Genomic DNA, 18,689 nt, shown 5'->3' on the forward strand with positions numbered 1-18,689 from the left:
GGCTATCTGGAGGATCCTTCAAAAAGGATAAATATAAGATCTGTTTCTGGTAAAAAAGAAATTTTTAATTCTGGACAAAATATAAAAAACAACTATTTGAAGACACTGGGTAGTGACCAGAATCAGACAGAAACTGGAGGGATTTAACCCTTCAGAGAAGGAAAGCCACTTTGGGTGAGATCCATGTTTATTCATACTTTCTCCTCAGCACACTCGCAATTCGCAAGGTGTGGGGCAACTAAAACCCATTAAGAGAATGAAAAGATAAGCCACAGACTGGGAGAAAATCTTTGCAAAAAAATTTTTGATAAAGGACTGGTACCCAAAATATACAAAGGAACTCTTAAAACTCAACAATAAGAAAACAACCCAATTTTAAAATGGGCAAAAGACCTTAACAGACACCTTACCAAAGAAGATACACAGATGACAAACAAGCATATAAAAAGATGCTCCACATCATTTCATCAGGGAAGGCAAATTAAAACAAAAATGAGGGGCTTCCTTGGTGGCACAGTGGTTGACATTCCGTCTGCCGATGCTGGGGACGCGGGTTCGTGCCCCGGTCCGGGAAGATCCCACATGCCGCGGAGCGGCTGGGCCCGTGAGCCATGGCCGCTGAGCCTGCGCGTCTGGAGCCTGTGCTCCGCAACGGGAGAGGCCACAACAGTGAGAGGCCCGCGTACAGCAAAAAAATAAATAAATAAATAATAAAAATGAGATGCCACTACACACCTATTAGAATGGCCAAAATCCAGAACACTGACAATATCAAACGTTGAGGAGGATGTGGAGCAGCAGGAACTCTCATTCATTGCTGACGGGAATGCAAAATGGTTCGGCCACCTTGGAGGACAGTTTGGTAATTTCTTACAACACTAAACATATTCTTATAATATACAGTAATCACACTATTAGGTATTCACACGACTGAATTAAAAACTTACGTCCACACAAACACATGGATGTTTATAGTAATTTTATTGATAATTGCCAAAACTTGGAAGCAACCAAAATATCCTCCAGTAGGTAAATGGATAAATAAATAGTGGTACATCCAGACAGTGGAATATTATTCAAACCAAAAAAGAAATGAGCTATTGAGCCATGAAAAGACATGGAGGAACTTTAAATGCATATTGCTAAGCCAATCTGCAAATGCTACATTCTGTATGATTCCAAATGTATGACATGCTAGAAAAGGTAAAACTAGGGAGACAGTGAGAGATCAGTGGTTGCCAGGGTTTTGGGGAAGGGGGGAAGAGGTGAACAGGTGGAGCACTGGGGGTTTTAGGGCAGGGAAACTATTCTGTGTGATACTGCACTGGTGGATACATGTCATGATACATTTTTCAAAACCCGTAGAATGTACAATTCGAAGAGTGAACCCTAATGTAAACTATGGACTTTAGTTAATAATAATGCGTCAATATTGGCTCATCATTTTACCCTGTGTACCTCACCAAAGCCAAATCCTAATAACAGGAAACTGTAAAGTGTTGAGAGGTTATATGGGAGCTCTCTGTACTTTCAACTCAATTCTTTTGTAAACCTAAAACTACTCAAAAAATGAAGTCTAGGAATGAAAAAAAGAATACTTGATTAACCCAAAATAGAACAAGAAAAAAGAATCAGAAGAAAAACAAAAAAGTAGAAAAGGCAGAAAACAAGTAACAAAACAAGAGGCTTGAACCCAATAAACTCTGATTCCATCAACTCGAATGTCTAGAACAGGCAAATGGAATGGATAGTGATGGGAAGCCGAGTGGCGTTGGTCTTCGCAGTGGGGGTGGGAAGGAACTGGGGAGAGCACAGGGGACCCGCTGGGTGGTGGGAGGTCCTCTTGATTGGAGCAATGGTTATGGGGTGCTGTGTACACTTAGCACAACTCAGCAAATTGTAGAGTTGGGATTGGTACATTTCTCTGCCTATAAATAAGAAAAAAAGGATTGCCTTTGTAGGGGTATGCGGCAAACATGAGGATGAAAGCCACAGGCTGGTGATGAAGGACCAAAAAGATGGAAGGCAGTTGACAGCAGCTGTGGCAGCCTGAGATTTCCCATCTCTGGACCCTTTGTCATGTGAGAAAATAAGCCTTATGCTAATCAGGCTTTGTTATGGGCAGGCGAATTCACCACTAAGTACTACAGGTTCACTTAACATAAAAGTAGAAACAGAATAAAATACCCAGAACAGATATTGAACAGATATTGATTCATTTGCATTCATGTGAGAATATTTGTAATTCCTATGTATTCTACACAAATGGATGTAAACATTGGGATAAGTGCACCGGAAGATGAATTTTGTAGGCTAAACAGCTCAGCTAAAAATCTCTTATGAACCTCATTTCCCCCAGCAAAACTTTATTTATTTATTCATTCATTCATTCTGGTTTGTTTTCTTGTTTGTTAAGCTAATGCATGAGTTGATTCCAAACCATGTGACTCCAAATTTTGAAACAACAAGGTCCAAATGAATCATCTTTTCCTATGCTCAAAAAAGGATAAATGCCTCATGTTGAAGAACGTTCAGCATGTAACTAAAGTTAACAAACAGCATTTCATTTCAGCCTCAAACCATTAAACACCAAATCCAGTCTCTGAACATCAAAGCCATTCTGGGCATCTGGTCCCCTCTGAAAAAGCCTCTTAAAGAAAGGCCATGGCATTACTGCAGACAGTGGTCTCACTTCAAACCTGGCATCTGCAGTGCCCAGGAGCTTTCCCAAGGTTGTTCTTACCTATGAATTTTAATAACTTGAACGGTTGTTCCCATGGTGAAAATCCTTCCCTAAAAGTGCAGGGCCTGAAGACCAAGGGGAGGCTTTGACCATTGCTCAGAAGGAAATACAGTTAGATGACTTGAAGGAGGGGGATAAGAGAAGGAACAGGCCACTGTGAATCTGAAAAGAGAATACTCAGCATGGTGTTGTGGGGGGAAGTGGGCGTGGAGCAAATGAAGGGGTGGCGGGGAGACCTCTTCTCCATGAGGTACGTGCATCTTTGGATGGAGGCCAGGAAAATGAAAGGGATTCATGATTCCTGAGCTGCCCTGGAGGGAGGTAGAGAGAAGACTGGGCACAGAAGGTGTGTCCAGGTCCAGGCTCTGTAAATAAACCTCCTGTGACTACCTGTGGCCAAGAATGTGAAGATCCTGGTTTCATTGCCCTTGAGTAAATGTTTAAGAGCAGAACTGGTAGGTCATATGTGTATGCTTAACTTTTTAAGAAACTAGCCTGCTGTTTCTGATGAAGGTGCACCTCTGACATTCCCATCTCTGTGCACAAGAGGTCCAGTGGAGAAGTCACCTCTGACGGCAGGATACAGCCACGTCTCCTCCTCCGCGACACACGAATGTACCATTGTGACCAAGACAGAACCGGGAAGGCCCCTGCGGGGTCAATGAGGGCACAGACACAAGATGCGCCCTCAGATCGTGGCGGGTCTCAGGTGCACAAGCTCTCTGGGGATGGCAGAGAGCTTTTGAGCAATACGTGTGTGTGTGTGTGTGTGTGTGTGTGTGCGCATATGCGTGTGTGGTTGGGGGAATACACAAGCGCAGTGATACAGGGATGCTCATTTGGACATAAGCTATTATTAGAAATACCATCATTGCTCAGTGCTCCACCTTCCTGTCTCACATAGGTTGAGAGCCAGCCTGTCTCCTCACTGGCTGCCGGTTGACACTTTTGCATTTAATCGGAGGCAGTGAGACCTAGTGATGTGGTGAGGCTGAAGGATTTCACAGCCTTACTTCACCACTTGGCAGCTGTGACCATGGACAAGTTTAGCAACTACTCTGTGCCTCCGGTTCCTTACCTATAAAGTGGGGAGAGTGATGCTGGCTGTTTCCCAATAAATAAATACAACTTTCCATCTTGTAGTAAGTAGTAAAAGTTTGGTGAATTTTCCTGCCACATTGCTTTAATAACGTGTCCTGTGAACTATCTATCCAGGTGGCCTTACGTTGACAACATTTGAAACCTGGTTGTGTGTAAAGCTCTGTGTGAGGCTCACCCTTCCCTCAGGTGCCTCCCAGCCTCGCAAGAAGACAGACACGGGAACACTGAGCAGTCACGCCAAGAACAAAGGGATGGGGCCATCAGAGAAATCTGGAAAGAGAACTCTCTCTTCAAGGACTCAGCTGCCTCCTGAAGAAATCTGCTGTGACTTGTGGAGGAAGGAAGGACTGTCTCAGCCAGCTGTAGGGGACAGGAGAGGACAGGTGAGGATGCGACCGGGGGCCCAGCCACAGCCCTGAGACTGTCACTGTGGTCAGGTCAGATTCCATCCTCCCATGTCTGCGGCTCTGTACCTGAAGTCTTCCCCTATCCCAAGAGTGGAGGCCCCTCTGGAAGTGCCTGGAATTACCCATCACCCTGCAGCAGCCCCATCCATTATTGGCGGCAGTTAGTGTATCAATACCCCGGTTCCCTTGGCCCTCGGGTAGAATACATTCCCAGAGTTTCCATGGTTGTATCACCTCCCCGTGACTCTACCGCTAATGCTGTCCTTCCCAATAAACTACTTGCACTGGAATCCCTGTCTCCAGGTCTGCTTCTGGAACAAAGGGAGCCTGGAGACCAGATGGATATGAGAGCAACTGTCCAAGAGCAGTGGGGACGTCCTGAGTGTGCGCAGTGCCCTCTGCCGGAGACGGGGCGGGGTGAGCAGACAGCAATGGGGCAGCTGGTGGACTCTGGTCGGAGAGGAGGCCACGGACAACATCAGGGTTTAAAATAGGGCCCTCTGGGTGCGGCATTGGCTCCCCCTGCCTGCTGTCCTGCTCCAGGGCCCCCAGGGCGGCCATGCATCCGACAAACAGTTATTGAGCACCACTGTGTGCCAGGCCCGGGGCGTATCAGGGACCAAACAACAACAAAAATCTTCCCTGGAGGAGCTTACATATATATAAATATAGACAATAAATAATAAATCATAATTACTGGAGAAGATGATACACCATGTTAGAAGGTGACCAGTGCTTTGGGAAGGGCAAGGGCTGGAGAGAAGGTGCGATTTCACAGCCACCTCAAGACGGAAGAAAGACAAGGAGCGGAGGAAAGTCAAGAGACACAGGGAGGAGGACCATCCAAAACCACTTCCAGAATAAGAGACTCAAGAGGATGACCAGGAGGGAATACTCCCAATAATGAGAGAAGAAAACTGCCCCCAGATGGATAAAGGAGAGGTCCTCCTGGTGGACCCCCAGACCAGCAATAGCAGCTTCCCCTGGAAACCGGCTAGAAATGCAGATCCTCAGGCTCCAGCCCAGACACACTCACTCAGACCCTCTGGGCTGAGGCCCTGCAGGGGCTCCAGGCTCCTATGATGGAGAACGAGGGCCCAGAGCAGGCAGGATGGGAACACATAGAGAGATAAACATAAAGAGAGCTGAAAACAAAGAAATTTTAACTGAAAAAGTTTGTATTCATAAAATGCCACAAATTAACTAGGCATATCAGTCTCAAGGGTTAGGCAAAATATAATTTGACGTGAAAATGTCCAAAAAGTTATATTTCATATTGGTAAAGAAAGCAATATGCCAAATGCACTTCAATCATCCAACGGCACAGCTTTAAGGAGAAGACAAAGCAGACAGAAATACAAGGAGTGACAAAGCTGACCCCCATGAGAGACGACGACTTGGACAAAGATGATGGACAAACTGGTGTGACGGGTGTGCAGGACTGCACCCCCCACACACTGTGACCTTGACCTTGACCATGAGAGTGAGGGCTGGGACACACAGGGGCCCTATTCTCGGGTGCGGAGATGACGGGTTTGACAAGAAACTGAAACACTTAGGTTTGGGACATAATCTTTTTGGGAAAGGAAGACCCTGGAGAAAGAAGGTAAGAGGCACAATTATTTTCCTCCACCTCACAAGTTTCCTTATTTTCATGGGATATTTAAATTCAGAAGGAGCTCAACAGAGCAGACATCGTGGACCCAGCTTAAGACTCTATGTGGACAAGTGTGGAACGTGAAGGGGACGAGATAAGCAGTGCTTTTCAGGGAAAGGTGACAAGAGCACAATGCGAAGCGTTTTGGTCCTCCACTGGAATCAGCAGAATGCAGCTCGGCTGTTCCACCATGTGACCCAGGAGGTTAGAGATGGCACAGAGGGAAAACGGCCCTGCACTGTCTCAAACTGAAAGCCAAGATGTGCAGTTGGGGCCCGATGACCTTCACCTTGACCTTCATCTGAGCATCCCCTGCCCCCTTTCCCTCCCTCCCTCTCCTTCCTTTCTTCCCTCTCTGTTTATCCTCCATTCTTCCCCTCCTTCCCTCCATGCAGTTGAATTCTATGGACCAATTTCTACCCCAAGGGAGGACTAACATCCAAGTCAGTGGTGACAAACCGCAAATAAAAATCCCAACAAACAGAACCCAAGCGGCAGCACATGGGGAACTCTGGCTGTGGGCTCCTGGAGGCTTGGGATGGTTTGCTCAGCCCTGCGAAGAGCGGCTTCTCAGGTCAAGTTCCCTGCAGTGGCTGCTGGCCTCGGGGCTTCTCCCCGACCTTTCACTCTGGGCCTCTTTTTTCACTTTTCACCGCTTACCTGGCCTTCATTTCCTCCGAAAAGGATGAGCCAGGGTGTAAAGGGGATGAGACACGGTTCTCTTTTTAAGCAACTGTAATGTCACAATATAATTCAAGGAGAGACTGAGCTGAGGCTCTTTGGTTTGGGGTTTATTGTCTCTGTCTCCTCTTACTGAATGGACTTAGGAGTCAGCTGAAAACGGGGCATACTCATTCAGTCCATGTTAAAGCTGTGGAAGGTACGTGATGTGTATGTTGGTCTTTCATTTTAATCTACGTGTTGTCTGTCACAGATATACTTGGGTTGTGCAGTAGGTATAACTCTGTATAAATCGATTTTTTTGTGAATGAATCATATTTGAAAGATTTACTAGCATTTACGTCATTTTAAGTCACTAAGAGGACTCGCCACTAAAATGTGGCATTTTTGTTCATGGGCTTTTCCCATAAATCCGGAAACCCTGGCCTCAGGTTTTTCAGTATGAAACAGAGGATGTTAGGACTGTGTGTGTTTGTGTGTCTCTTTGTGTCTGTGGGGGCCCTCGCGTTTCTGTGTTTGTGGTGCGTGTCTCTGTGCGAGTGTTTACGTTGTGGTGGGGTCAGCCATGGTTCTTCATATTAAGATATAATTTCCAAATGGATTTTGTTAGTGACTAGACAGCTCAAGGATCAGCTTTATTGGACCCCAGTAATGATTGTTTATCACAAGTGTCCGGGCCATTAGCATCACTGGAGAGCCCTTCATCCTCCGTAAGCCCTGTTCTTACCAAGTACACAATCTGAAAAGCAGGTGGACTGGGAATCAACCACCATCTGCTGCCCCAGCCTCACCCCAGTCATGGTGAGGTTTATGCAGCCAAGCGATGAGCAAGCCAGTTGGTCTGTCCAATCAGTTAAATAAACTGGAAAAGGTTTGCTGGCCAAGTGGTGATAAATGCTCCTATGATCATTACAGAACGGTGTTTACACATCACACCAATTGGACACGTTTAATCCTGCACCAGGTGTCACCCATGCAACTAAAAAGATGCAGGGAGGGGCTTCGCTGGTGGCGCAGTGGTTGAGAATCTGCCTGCCAATGCAGGGGACACGGGTTCGTGCCCTGGTCTGGGAAGACCCCACATGCCGCAGAGCAACTAGTCCCGTGAGCCACAACTACTGAGCCTGCGCGTCTGGAGCTTGTGCTCCACCACAAGAGAGGCCGCGATAGTGACAGGCCCGTGCACCGCGATAAAGAGTGGCCCCCGCTCGCCGCAACTGGAGAAAGCCCTTGCACAGAAACGAAGACCCAACACAGCCAAAAATTAATTAATTAATTAATTTTTTAAAAAGATGCAGGGAATCGGACGGTGGAGGTGGCGGCATGGAGCACGGGCTCAGGATCAGAGGGCAGCATCTGGAAGCACAGACGTGGGCCTGGGTGCCCCCCAGGACTCCCCCAACCTAGGTGCCCTGGGGCCAGTGTCACCTCCAGTGGGTAAGGAGGCAAGCCGTCAAGGTATCTCTGAAAAGGGACACAGATACATTTGAATGTAGTTTCTGCTGTGTATTTTGAGCTGTTATGAAATATTATAAAACATGTTGACAGCAATGTATATCGGAGTTTATTAGGCTAGGTGCATAACAAAGCACAGAGGATGACAACCCACTTCTGAGGCTGACCGGAGGGGCCACTCGGCTTCTCAGAGGCCTGAGGGCAACGCAGCGTGCAGCCCACCCTCCCCCGGCCCGGGGTGAAATAACCCCACATAGAAAGCCCATGATTCCAGCATCAGGGGAACAAACTTCAAATATACACATCCAAAAAGACTTACATTCTCATTTAGCGCTCATGGAGGGACTGCTGACCTTTACATCTAATATCTAATATCATTGCATCTAATATTGCCAAGCCAGACCTCGCCTATGATCTATTTCAAGCTTAAGCCAAATATGCAAAAAGAGCTTCAGGCCAGGGGAACAGTGGGCAAAATCTGCTGAAAGGAAACACTTGCCCCCTTGCAGATAAGAGGAACAATGCGAGAAAGGAACTCCACAGTTTCTTCCTAAAACGGATGGGCATTATCTCCGTGAACAGACCAAACACACTGCATTTTTTTTAAAAAGCACTTCGGTGAGTATTAGTCCCTGGAATCTGGAGTGGGGTAAGGTACTTGATTATCGAACACGTGGAGAATTTTATCATCCTCTATTTTTTGGTTGACAAGCTCCACAAACCACACAGATTTAAGCAGTGAGTTTTACGGCCAGAGAGGGACAGATGTTTTCGGGGATTTTATATCTCAGATTCCCATGCTAAACCTATTGTTTCAGGGATGGAAATATGTAGGGGACATTACACCATTTTGCAGCTGCTAGAAAGCAATGCTTTCCTGTTTTCCTGGTTTAGACAATGGAGAAGCTAAGAAGAAAAATAATAGGAAAAGGCTTTCCTAGATTTGCTTTAAAAAAGACTGTGTCATTTTGAATTTAGTGCTTTTTGGGGGGGTCAAATCTCATCTCTGCTCTCTTAGTTTTCACAGAAATATATATGCGAAAGAGATTTGGAATACAAGTAGCTAATGAGGGCTTCCCTGGTGGCGCAGTGGTTGAGAGTCTGCCTGCCGATGCAGGGGACACGGGTTTGTGCCCCGGTCCGGGAAGACCCCACATGCCGCGGAGCGGCTGGGCCCGTGAGCCATGGCTGCTGAGCCTGCACGTCCGGAGCCTGTGCTCCGCAACGGGTGAGGCCGCAACAGTGAGAGGCCCGCGTACCGCAAAAAAAAAAAAAAAAAAAAAAAAAAAAAAAAAGTAGCTAATGATCAAATCCACATCCTTCAGAGGTTTTCAGGGGTGAAATCCAGGCACCTCACAATGTGCTCAAATGAGGGCTCATGACCAGGACATAAAAGATGCAGCTACACACATGTGTGCAAGAGAGAGACTCATTCCCAATTCAGCTCCTCCTGCACGCTGTACACAAGCACACACACGTACATGTTTAATTTTTTATTCCACTTTTTTGCCTGATCGTGGGGAAGATGTGAGGACGAGCCTTTAAGAGAGGCTGCTTGTCTCTCGTTGACAGGCACTTAGGCCTGAGATGGCCTTGCCAGGCCTGGTGGTGACCGCAACCTGCATCTCTCCCGGCCTCAGGCCAGAACTGGCAAATTCACCCACTTAATGCCGCTGGGAACATGGCTCAGGCACCAAAAGGGACACCAGCACAGCTGCTTCTTCCTCAAGGCCACACTGTGGAGCAGCTGTGGCTCATCGCACAAAGGACACTCACCAGGTCCTCCATGCCCGAAGTGATTTGGAAGAATCGCCCCGCCCTTGGCTGTCTATCCTCGGCTTCCCCAGGAGACTGTCCTCCTGCATCAGCCCCTCCAAATGGCCAACGAGAGAAAAGAGCAGTGATCGCAGGGATCGCAGGGATCGTCCCTGAACTTCAGGAACAGGTGTGTTTAGGGAGACATCCTCCCTTTAAATTATCTCCTCAGGAGGTGGTGAGTTTGTCCCGAGTATAAAATTAGTGAACCATGAGGGGCTTCCCTGGTGGCACAGTGGTTGAGAGTCCACCTGCCGATGCAGGGGACACGGGTTCGTGCCCCGGTCCGGGAAGACCCCACATGCCGCGGGGCGGCTGGGCCCGTGAGCCATGGCCGCTGAGCCTGCGCGTCCGGAGCCTGTGCTCCGCAACGGGAGAGGCCACAACAGTGAGAGGCCCGCGTGCCGTGAAAAAAAAAAAAAAAAATTAGTGAACCATGAGAAATTCTTTGGAGGAAAGTCCAAAGTGTCTTGGAACCTGCTGCCAAGGGGAGCCTCTCCTTGACCCAACACCCAGCTTGGTCTGCCTCTCAGCAGGTCAGGGAATCAGGGACAGAACAGGGCCTGGTCTGCCCCGTCCAGCCCATGGTCACGGCTAGAGGAACCTCTGTGGGGCAGAGCCCACCTCTCCCCATGTCCATCTGTCCGTTTCCCTGGATGTCACGGCCAAGCCACCTGGGCCTCTGGATAAATGGATACTTTGTCAATTGGCCCCGAGCTCCCAAAACAAGGATTCAAATACCCTGGCACAAAACGACAGCAGTGTTCAATGAGAGGAGAAGCCCTCGGTTTGAGGCTTTTCATCAGAGTCACTGCCCGAGGGGGTCCAGTCTGCGGATTGCGGCCACTGCTGGGCTGTGGCTGTGAGGGCAGGTAGACCCCACTTGCCTGCAGAGAGGCTGACTCTGACGGAGGGGATCTGGAGAAATTGCGATTTATCCATCCATTTCTCCCCACCCACCCCCGGGGGGATGTCGCAGTGTGTGGGAGACGGGACAGGGCTGCATATTCACCTCCCCGCCCCCCGCAACCAGAGAAGCATTCAAACACGGAGACCAAATGGGGCTGGGCTGTAGAAGAAACCAAATGAACACTGAAACCAAGGGCACATCGGTGACCTCAGCCAATTCAAAGCCAGGGGACCACGGGGGTCAGGGGCAGCCTGGATTAGCAATGTCCCCCTCGCCCCAGTGACAAGGGTGAGGACCATAAAGCCCTAGAGGAAAGCACCTCCTGTAAGTGCAGATACCAGCCACGAAGTGCACACACTGCCACGAGCAGCCCGACGGTCAGCGCCGCCCGGCACACCACCCCGGGGCCGAGGGACACAGCCTTCGCCCCCTGGAATGCTAAACCCCAGTGTTCCGAGTGGGAGCTGCAGAATATTAGGTGGCTTTAAAAAGCAGACACTTCGGGGCTTCCCTGGTGGCGCAGTGGTTGAGAGTCCGCCTGCCGATGCAGAGGACACAGGTTCGTGCCCCGGTCTGGGAAGATCCCACATGCCACGGAGCGGCTGGGCCCGTGAGCCATGGCTGCTGAGCCTGCATGTCTAGAGCCTGTGCTCCGCAACGGGAGAGGCCACAACAGTGAGGGGCCCGCGTACCACAAAGCAAAACAAAACAAAACAAAAAGCAGGCACTTCGAACCCCCTCCTGGGTCCTATCAGGCCTCTATCCTTCCTTCCTTCCCCCAACCTCCTCCAGTTTTCCATTTTCTTTTCTTCAAAAACGGAGCTATAGCACCTACATTTCAAAACTGGCAAAAGGGCATCTCCTTGGCTCTGAAGGCCGTGCACGCAGAGTGCTGACCTCTGGGGCAGAGTGTGGATCCTGGCAAGTTCCCTCTCTCTGTCCTGTGCCAGAGCGGCAGAGCCCCCGTGCCCTCTGGGTGCCCGGGCCTCCCGTGCTGCTCAGGCAGCTTCTAAGGGCTCCGGCCTGCAGTGAACTCGGGCTGCTTTCCAGGCACCCAGGCAGAACTGGCAGGGACAGAGAGCCACCGACAACAGTCTTAGTTGTGGGAAATCTTCGCAAGTGAGCACTTAAACACGAGGCTATAAATTAAAATGGCTGTGAGCAGTGTCTGCGGTTGCACAATATCGTGGTTATTCTCTCGTTCTTGCTCCCTCCCCTCTCGCCCCTTTTTTTAAGGAAAAGAGCCAGGGGATTCCTGTGCCGTAGGCATCTCTGGGCCAGCACCCGCGGGACTAGTCCTGACTTGGTGCTGCTACGGCCGCAAGCCAGGATCAGCTCTCAGGGGGCATCAGCCACCGTGAACTGTGCTAAAGGCTTATGACAACACGTTTAAACCTCAGCCCAGCAGCTCGCTCACGTCATCCAGAAACCATCAGGGCATCCAAGCCCCAGAGGGGGCAGGACAGCAGCGGGGACATGGGGCCGCCTGGCCCAGAGACCAGTGGTCCTTGACCTTGGTCCTCACAAGCGTCTGTCTCATCAATCAAGCCTGTGGTAACATCAGTACATTTATTTAGACGAATTGATTCAAGTAGTTTTGAAACAAACTCTGCCCTCTCACTCTAGCTTCCAGAAACACTTTTAACTCACTTTGTACAATTTTCCCCACATTGTTCAGATTTCATCTGCAAATAAACTGAAGACTTACTGGAACCTGAGGAACTAGAAGATGCGATTTCTAAACGTTCTGCCTCCGTGCCACCGAAGCAGATGGAAACCCAGGAATGGAAAGGAATGTCTCCAGCCTCAACATGTTCCCTCGGACAGAAACAGAGCTTCTTGCGTAATCAAACAGTTGATCGACTCAGCCTCTGTCACACCAGGAGGCACAAATCATTTCAGTCCTAATTTTTCCTGGTTCACAACTTCTTCTTCGATGGTTACATGGGCAGAGAAGCAGTTCAAAGGGAGCCCATTAGCACCTGACTTGTCACGCCCAATCCAGAATCAGGGTGAAATGAACTCAGTCACATTTGAATTTGAACAGGGAGAGGGAGGGAGAATTGTTAACATGCATCAACTTCCTGAAAGGACACCGGACCCACCACTTACACAACACACGCGTGTGATACCTGCACAGTTCAAGTTGCCAGGCGTTTAAAGAGAAGGTTGACAACTATTTGCTAAGATTCCAGTCCAGTCTTCCAGGAGGATGGGGGTCCTGCTTCCAACAGGCACCTGCCTCTGAGGACGGTGGTCACTGTCAGTGTCTTGAGGCCTCCTCAGCTTCAACAGTCTGTCCCCGGCGTTGGACTGTGGGGAACAAACGGGGACACGTTGGAAGCTGCTGTCCCAGCTGTGCCGCCTGGGCCCCGGGCATGGGGACAGACCCACTGGCACCGAGCCACAGGCAGGGCGGCACCCCCCGTGAGCACACGCAGGCCTCGGGTGACCCCAGCCTGGGCCATGCCTGCGCCTCGCCCTCTGCCTGCTGCACGCCATGGCCACTGCCTCCGCCCCAGGCGGTGCCTGCCGCATCGCCCCTCCCGCCCCCTTGGCAACCCAGCCTCCGTCACCTGTAGGGGTTCTCCGTTGCCCTGCTCTCGGCTCGCTCAGGGACCCAGTCGTAGCTGTCCACTGCACTCTGCGGCTTCTTCTCCTTCTCCTCCCTCTTGGCTCTGCGCTTGCGATAGACCAGGAGCCCCAGAGCCAGAGCCAGCAGGAACAGGATGGCCACCACAGTGCCCAGGATGTAGAACAGGAGCAGCTTCTGCCCGTCTGTGCCATCGTCGCTTTGCTTGGCGGTGAAATCCTCACCTGCGGAAGCCTCACGGCCAGTGGTGGCCGTGGGGTGATGGGTGCTGGCCTCCATCCAGACACCAGGGGACCCACTGGGGGCCAGCATGTCAGGTGGGGCAAGGGAGATGGGGATGCTGTCTGGGAGGGAGGGTCTCCTGGCGGCGGGCGCCACCGTGGAGGTGCCCTCGGAGTTGTCCCCGGTGGGACTGGACGTTGCGGCAAAAGACACGAGCCTCCCCTCTCCATCTCCTGTGTCCTCCCCTTGGGGAGGCCCAGATGGTGGTCCTAGGGATGTGAGGCCCCCAGTGCAGGAGACCCCATCGGGGGAGAGCTCCCAGCCTGGCAGGCAGCCACAGCGGAAAGACCCCTCCGTGTTGAAGCACAGGCTGTCACAGAGGCTGCGCTGCGGGCCCGCACACTCGTCCACGTCCACGCACCGGGTGCCGTCCTCCCCGGCCAGGACGTAGCCCTCCTCGCAGGAGCAGTAGAAAGACCCATCTGTGTTGGTGCAGCCCTGGGCACAGGGCGAGTGGCTGGGGGCACACTCGTCCACATCCACACAGGCCCCCTCTCCGGGGCCACCAGGCTCGTAACCCACCCAGCACTCGCAGCGGAAGCCCCCGAGGGTGTTGACACACTCCTGGGCACAGGGAGCGTCCTGGCACTCGTCCATGTCCACGCAGTCCTGCTGAGTCGAGTCTAGCCGGTAGCCTGGGGGGCAGTGGCACGTGAAGTCCTTCCCGAGGGGCCCAGGGACGCACGTGGAGCCCCCTCCACACGGGCTGGAGCTGCAAGGGTTCCGAGGGGTGCAGGTGACCAGGTCGTCCAGCAGCCGGAACCCCGGCCGGCAGCCGCAGCGGAAGGAACCTTCCCCACCCTCGAAGCAGTCCTGCTGGCAGCCTCCGTTGTTGAAGTCGCAGCTGAACTTGGGGCTGACACAGAGGGGCCCCGAGCTGTCCCAGTCAAACACGTCGGGGGCCTTCTCCTTGCACAGGAAGTAATGCTGCCAGCTCTCGTCCCCGTCCCCACAGGCCACGTTGGCCATGGAAGCGAAGGGCACGGCCTGCAGGGAAGAGCTGGTGGCCTGGAAGGGGGTGGTGTAATTCACCTGGCCCGGGCCCCCCAGGGTCAGCGGCCGGCACATGCCTTTGAAGCTGAACTTGCACACAAAGCCCTCGATGCTGCTCCCAGAAAACCTGGAGCTCCCACACGGACCCTCGGTCCACTTGGAAAGGCGGCTGGCCAGGGCCGGCACGGACAGGTCCAGCATCAGGGACACGCAGCGCTTGGAGGTGCAAGAGTTCTTGGCTTCCTTGTGCCAGTTGGTATACGACGTGTCCTCCCCGCCACCCACCCAGCTGAAGCCCTTCAGGGGCAGGTTGCTGTCCAGGCACTTGCCCTTGTCTCGCTGGAGCCCAATCCAGAACCTGCCCATGCGCTCTGCCAGGGGCGCCCCTGGTGGCAGGAGCTGGGCCAGGGCGCCCTGGACGTGCAGGGCCTCCTCCTCGCTCTTCACCGTGGCCAGGTTGCCCCCTTTCTTGCTGCAGTGGAGCTGGGCATCGTCTGCACTCAGCTTGACCCTGTGGGCCGTGTAGCAGGCGGCCCCCGCGCAGACCACGGCCTCCTGGGCAGCGGCGGCCCCCGCCCAGGGCTGGACCAGCAGCAGCAGCAGCAGCAGGCTGGTGGAGCCGGCCATCATGGCCTCCGTGTTCCCCTGGGCGGGAGGCTGGCGGCCCGGCGGTGACAGCGGCAGTCCCGGCTGAGCTCCGAGTCCGAGGGGAGCCGAGGGCTCAGACGTGGACACTCCGTCGCAGGAAAGGACACAAAGGCTGAGGGCTTTCCGCGGCCCCCTGACCCAAGGCGCATCCTGTCGCTGCACTTCTTATTCCTCACCGGATACGGGGGCTTCCTGTGCTGAATAGCTTCTGACTCCTGTTGCCTTCATCACGGTTTTGTTGTTCATAAAAGGAGCCAGGCAACGTCGTCGCTGGGTCCCGAATAAGGAAGCACGGTGGCATGGGGGAGGGGGGGGGAGACGTTCTTTTGCAGCTTGGAGACACCGGCTGCTTTCTTTGGGGGCCCGCCCTCCTTCCCATCCGCATGAGGGCATGCCGTGGAGTGAGTAGATTTGGGGGGCCAGGAACTTGAGAAACTCACTTGGTATCCCATAATAAAATTCCACTTTGGTTTTCAAACAACAAGAAGAGGAAAAAACTAATCCGCAGACTTGAGACGCGAGGCCACGGATGGTTATAATTTTCAGCCTTTTTTAGAAGCAAACTGGACTTTCCTTTTCCCTCTCTCATGTTCCCTTTGGCTTTGAAAGTCTTTTTTCTCTTATTCCCCCCATCGTGAACTTTAAATAGATAGGCAATTTTAAAATAGGAACTGGGCCGTGGGAATGTCTGAGTTTCTAACACAATGCCAAGCTCCTTGAGAACATTCAACCAAATTGGGTGAAATTTGGCAGTTTTCAGGGTTTCATAGTGCAAATATTGTGTTGTGATGTAGCAGCGTCACAGAAAGCACCAGAAAGGAAAAATGAAAATGTCTCTGGCCTCACAGCCTTGGGCTTGCACGCCTGTTTTTCCTCAGCTCGGGGGTTACGGGCAGGGCAGGAGATCTGGGCCCAAAGTCAGTCCAGGCCGTGGCTGACCTCTTTCCGCACGGCGACTCATCAAAGGCCCTTGAATCTAAAAGTTCTTTTCCTGTGATGACAGACGTGTTTTGCTCATCAGGGCTATCGCTGGTTGGGGTCCCTGAGAAGTAGACCCCAGACAGGGATTTGGGACAAGCAGTTTATTTGGGAGGGGAAGTGATAAAGGGACAAGGAAGGGGCCAGCACAGGGTGACACTGAACAAGCAGGTGACCAGGGGCTCCTGGGACTCCTGGGATCCCCAGGAGACTGTGTGGACCATGCATCAGTCTCCCCAGTGAGGGGAGGAGGCTGGACACTCCCCCTTCTGCTCCACTCCCCACTGGAGCTGCAATTCCTGGTGCTCTGGGTGGATGGTAAGGGCCCCGTACCCAGAGGGAACGCTTGGTGGAGAGTGGCAGGACCTGCCCAGGGGCTGAGCGGGGGCACCTCAGAGACTGTCCCTCCTCAGAGATTCGAGAAGGGCGCCCTGGGAGTTGGGAACTCACTGGCTTTCAGCCTCCACAAGGGATAAAGCACCCATCTCAGATTCCAGTCAGAGACCCCTCAGGGGGTGCTCCCTATGCCCTTTTTATCTTAATCAGATGTTTGCGAGAGTCCAGAGATGCTTTCTTAGAACCCATAGAATTCTCCCTGTGCTCTTTAGTGCCTATGGAGATCCAACCATCCACACACCCATCTATCCATCCATCCATTCAACCATCCATCCATCCATCCACCAACCCACCCATATGTCCATCAGTCCAACCATTCATCCATCCATCCATCCACCCATCCTTCTATCTATCTATTTATCCATTCATGCATTCATCTTTTTATCTATCTAGCCATCCATCCATCCACCCAACCAGTGTTAATGAAGGCCTTATTATGTGCTGGGCTCAGCACTGGGATTCTAGGAGAAAACTCCTGCCTTCATGACCCTTGACTTCTCTTAGAGTGGACAGATTTGAACATGTTGAAGGGTTGTAGCTGTGAAAGGTGCCTCAGGGTGTCAGGAGAGGTCCTGACGGGGTTGGGGGGTGGGCAGTTGGGACAGGCTCCTCTGGGGAAGAAAGGCAGTGGAGCTGGAATTTAAAGGAGGAATAGGTAAGAGAGGAAATGACATCCACATGGGGGAATAACATGTACCAAGGCCCTGTGGAGGGAGGGACATGATCTTATTAAAGGAGTGAAGGAAGGACGGTCCTACGAGAGCCTGAGGAGTAAGAAGGAGGCCCCGGGGAGGGGGAGGCCTGCGAGCCCAAACAGTGACCACTGGGGGCTTTGTTCTGAAATCCGGAAGGAAGCACTGAAGGGCTGAGACCTGCATGTAGAAGCTTCCCTCCCTCTGTGCTGCGGGGAGCGGGCGGAGGGACCCAAGCGGTGTGGGAGGACCACTCGGCTGGCGACCGTGGTTTCAGGCGTAGATAAAGCTGTGTCTTTCCCTTTTCTGTGGAAGTAAAGCAACTCTAAAAAAAGTTTAAGAATAAAAAATTTAAAAACTAAAGAACAAAGAAAGAATGAAAGCAATGCCCTTGTGCCGCGGTGTGAGCTGCTGCGCTGACCCTCCTCAGTACACTATCCCACTGTGCAAAACTACACGAGGACACATCTCCCGGAGGGTGGCTTGTGAGTTTCCAGCTCTTTGAAGGGATAGAACACATTTACACTAGGTTCAAATCCCTCTCTGCCACTCACGGGTGTGTGACCTTAGACAAGCTGCGGGACCTCTCCGTTCATGCACAAGAGTCTGTGGCAGTTGCTCGCATCTGATGGGGCTCTGTGAGGGTTCAGTGGGCTCACTCCTGTGCCGGGGGGTGAGGGGAGCCACTGTCCCACCAGAACGCTGACCAGCCAAGACCACGCGAACTCTGCCTCTGGCAACTGGCATCGAAGCCTCAGCTTGGCCATTTGCTGGCTTTGGGATGGGACCCAAGCACTACACCTCCAGAGGGCTTGGTTTCCTGGTCTGTCAGAGGGGCAAATGGGAATCCTGATGCCATCACGCCTGGTGTGGATTCCGTTAAAGTAACCGAGAGACAGAGGCACTGCCCGTGGGGCTGGAGCACAGCAGACTCCCTGCTGCGGCAGACCCCACACTCCCACCCATCCCCACGGGGCAAAACTGAAAAGGAGGAAACCTCTGTTGCGTTGGCTGCAGACAGGCAGCTTTTCTTTTTCAGACTCTCCACCCCGCACCACACCCCCGCCCCTTTAGAGGCTTGGTTTGGTTCCTTGGCTGATAAACATGCTTGTAGAGCATTATTGATTTTTCCACATTTCGTAAATAGTGTCCTCATGTAATTTATCATGCACAATATTTACAGAAAACTTGACTGGGTCAAGCGTTGTTGTTAAGGCTAACTCATGCTCACCTCCTGGATCTGGCTCTGACCAGCAAAGCCGCCTGTCATCACTTGGAAAGAGATAAATCACCAAAAAGAACAGCGCTTTCGGCAGATTCTGTCTCCAGGATGGTTCG

General features: G+C 51.9%; 1 protein-coding gene across 1 annotated transcript; it reads right to left on the minus strand.

The window, feature by feature from the left end:
* Nucleotides 1-12,324: 12,324 nt before the first annotated feature.
* CD93 (CD93 molecule) lies at nucleotides 12,325-15,467 on the minus strand. Its single transcript, XM_081257341.1, has 2 exons — nucleotides 13,346-15,467; nucleotides 12,325-13,082 (listed from the first exon to the last, which is right to left on the minus strand). Exons 1-2 carry the CDS (start codon nucleotides 15,265-15,267, stop codon nucleotides 13,058-13,060), a joined length of 1,947 nt encoding a protein of 648 aa, XP_081113467.1. The 5' UTR covers nucleotides 15,268-15,467; the 3' UTR covers nucleotides 12,325-13,057.
* Between the last annotated feature and the right edge of the window lie 3,222 nt (nucleotides 15,468-18,689).

The sequence above is a fragment of the Mesoplodon bidens genome, assembly GCF_964165515.1.
Source record: "Mesoplodon bidens genome assembly, chromosome: 15".
Taxonomy (NCBI): domain Eukaryota; kingdom Metazoa; phylum Chordata; class Mammalia; order Artiodactyla; family Ziphiidae; genus Mesoplodon; species Mesoplodon bidens.

Coding starts and splice junctions, on each gene's coding strand:
- CD93 (XM_081257341.1), bottom strand. CDS start 15,267: ATGATGGCCGGCTCCACCAGCCTGCTGCTGCTGCTGCTGCTGGTCCAG. Junction 13,083..13,345: donor GCAACGGAGAACCCCTACAG/GTGACGGAGGCT, acceptor TGTTCCCCACAG/TCCAACGCCGGGGACAGACT.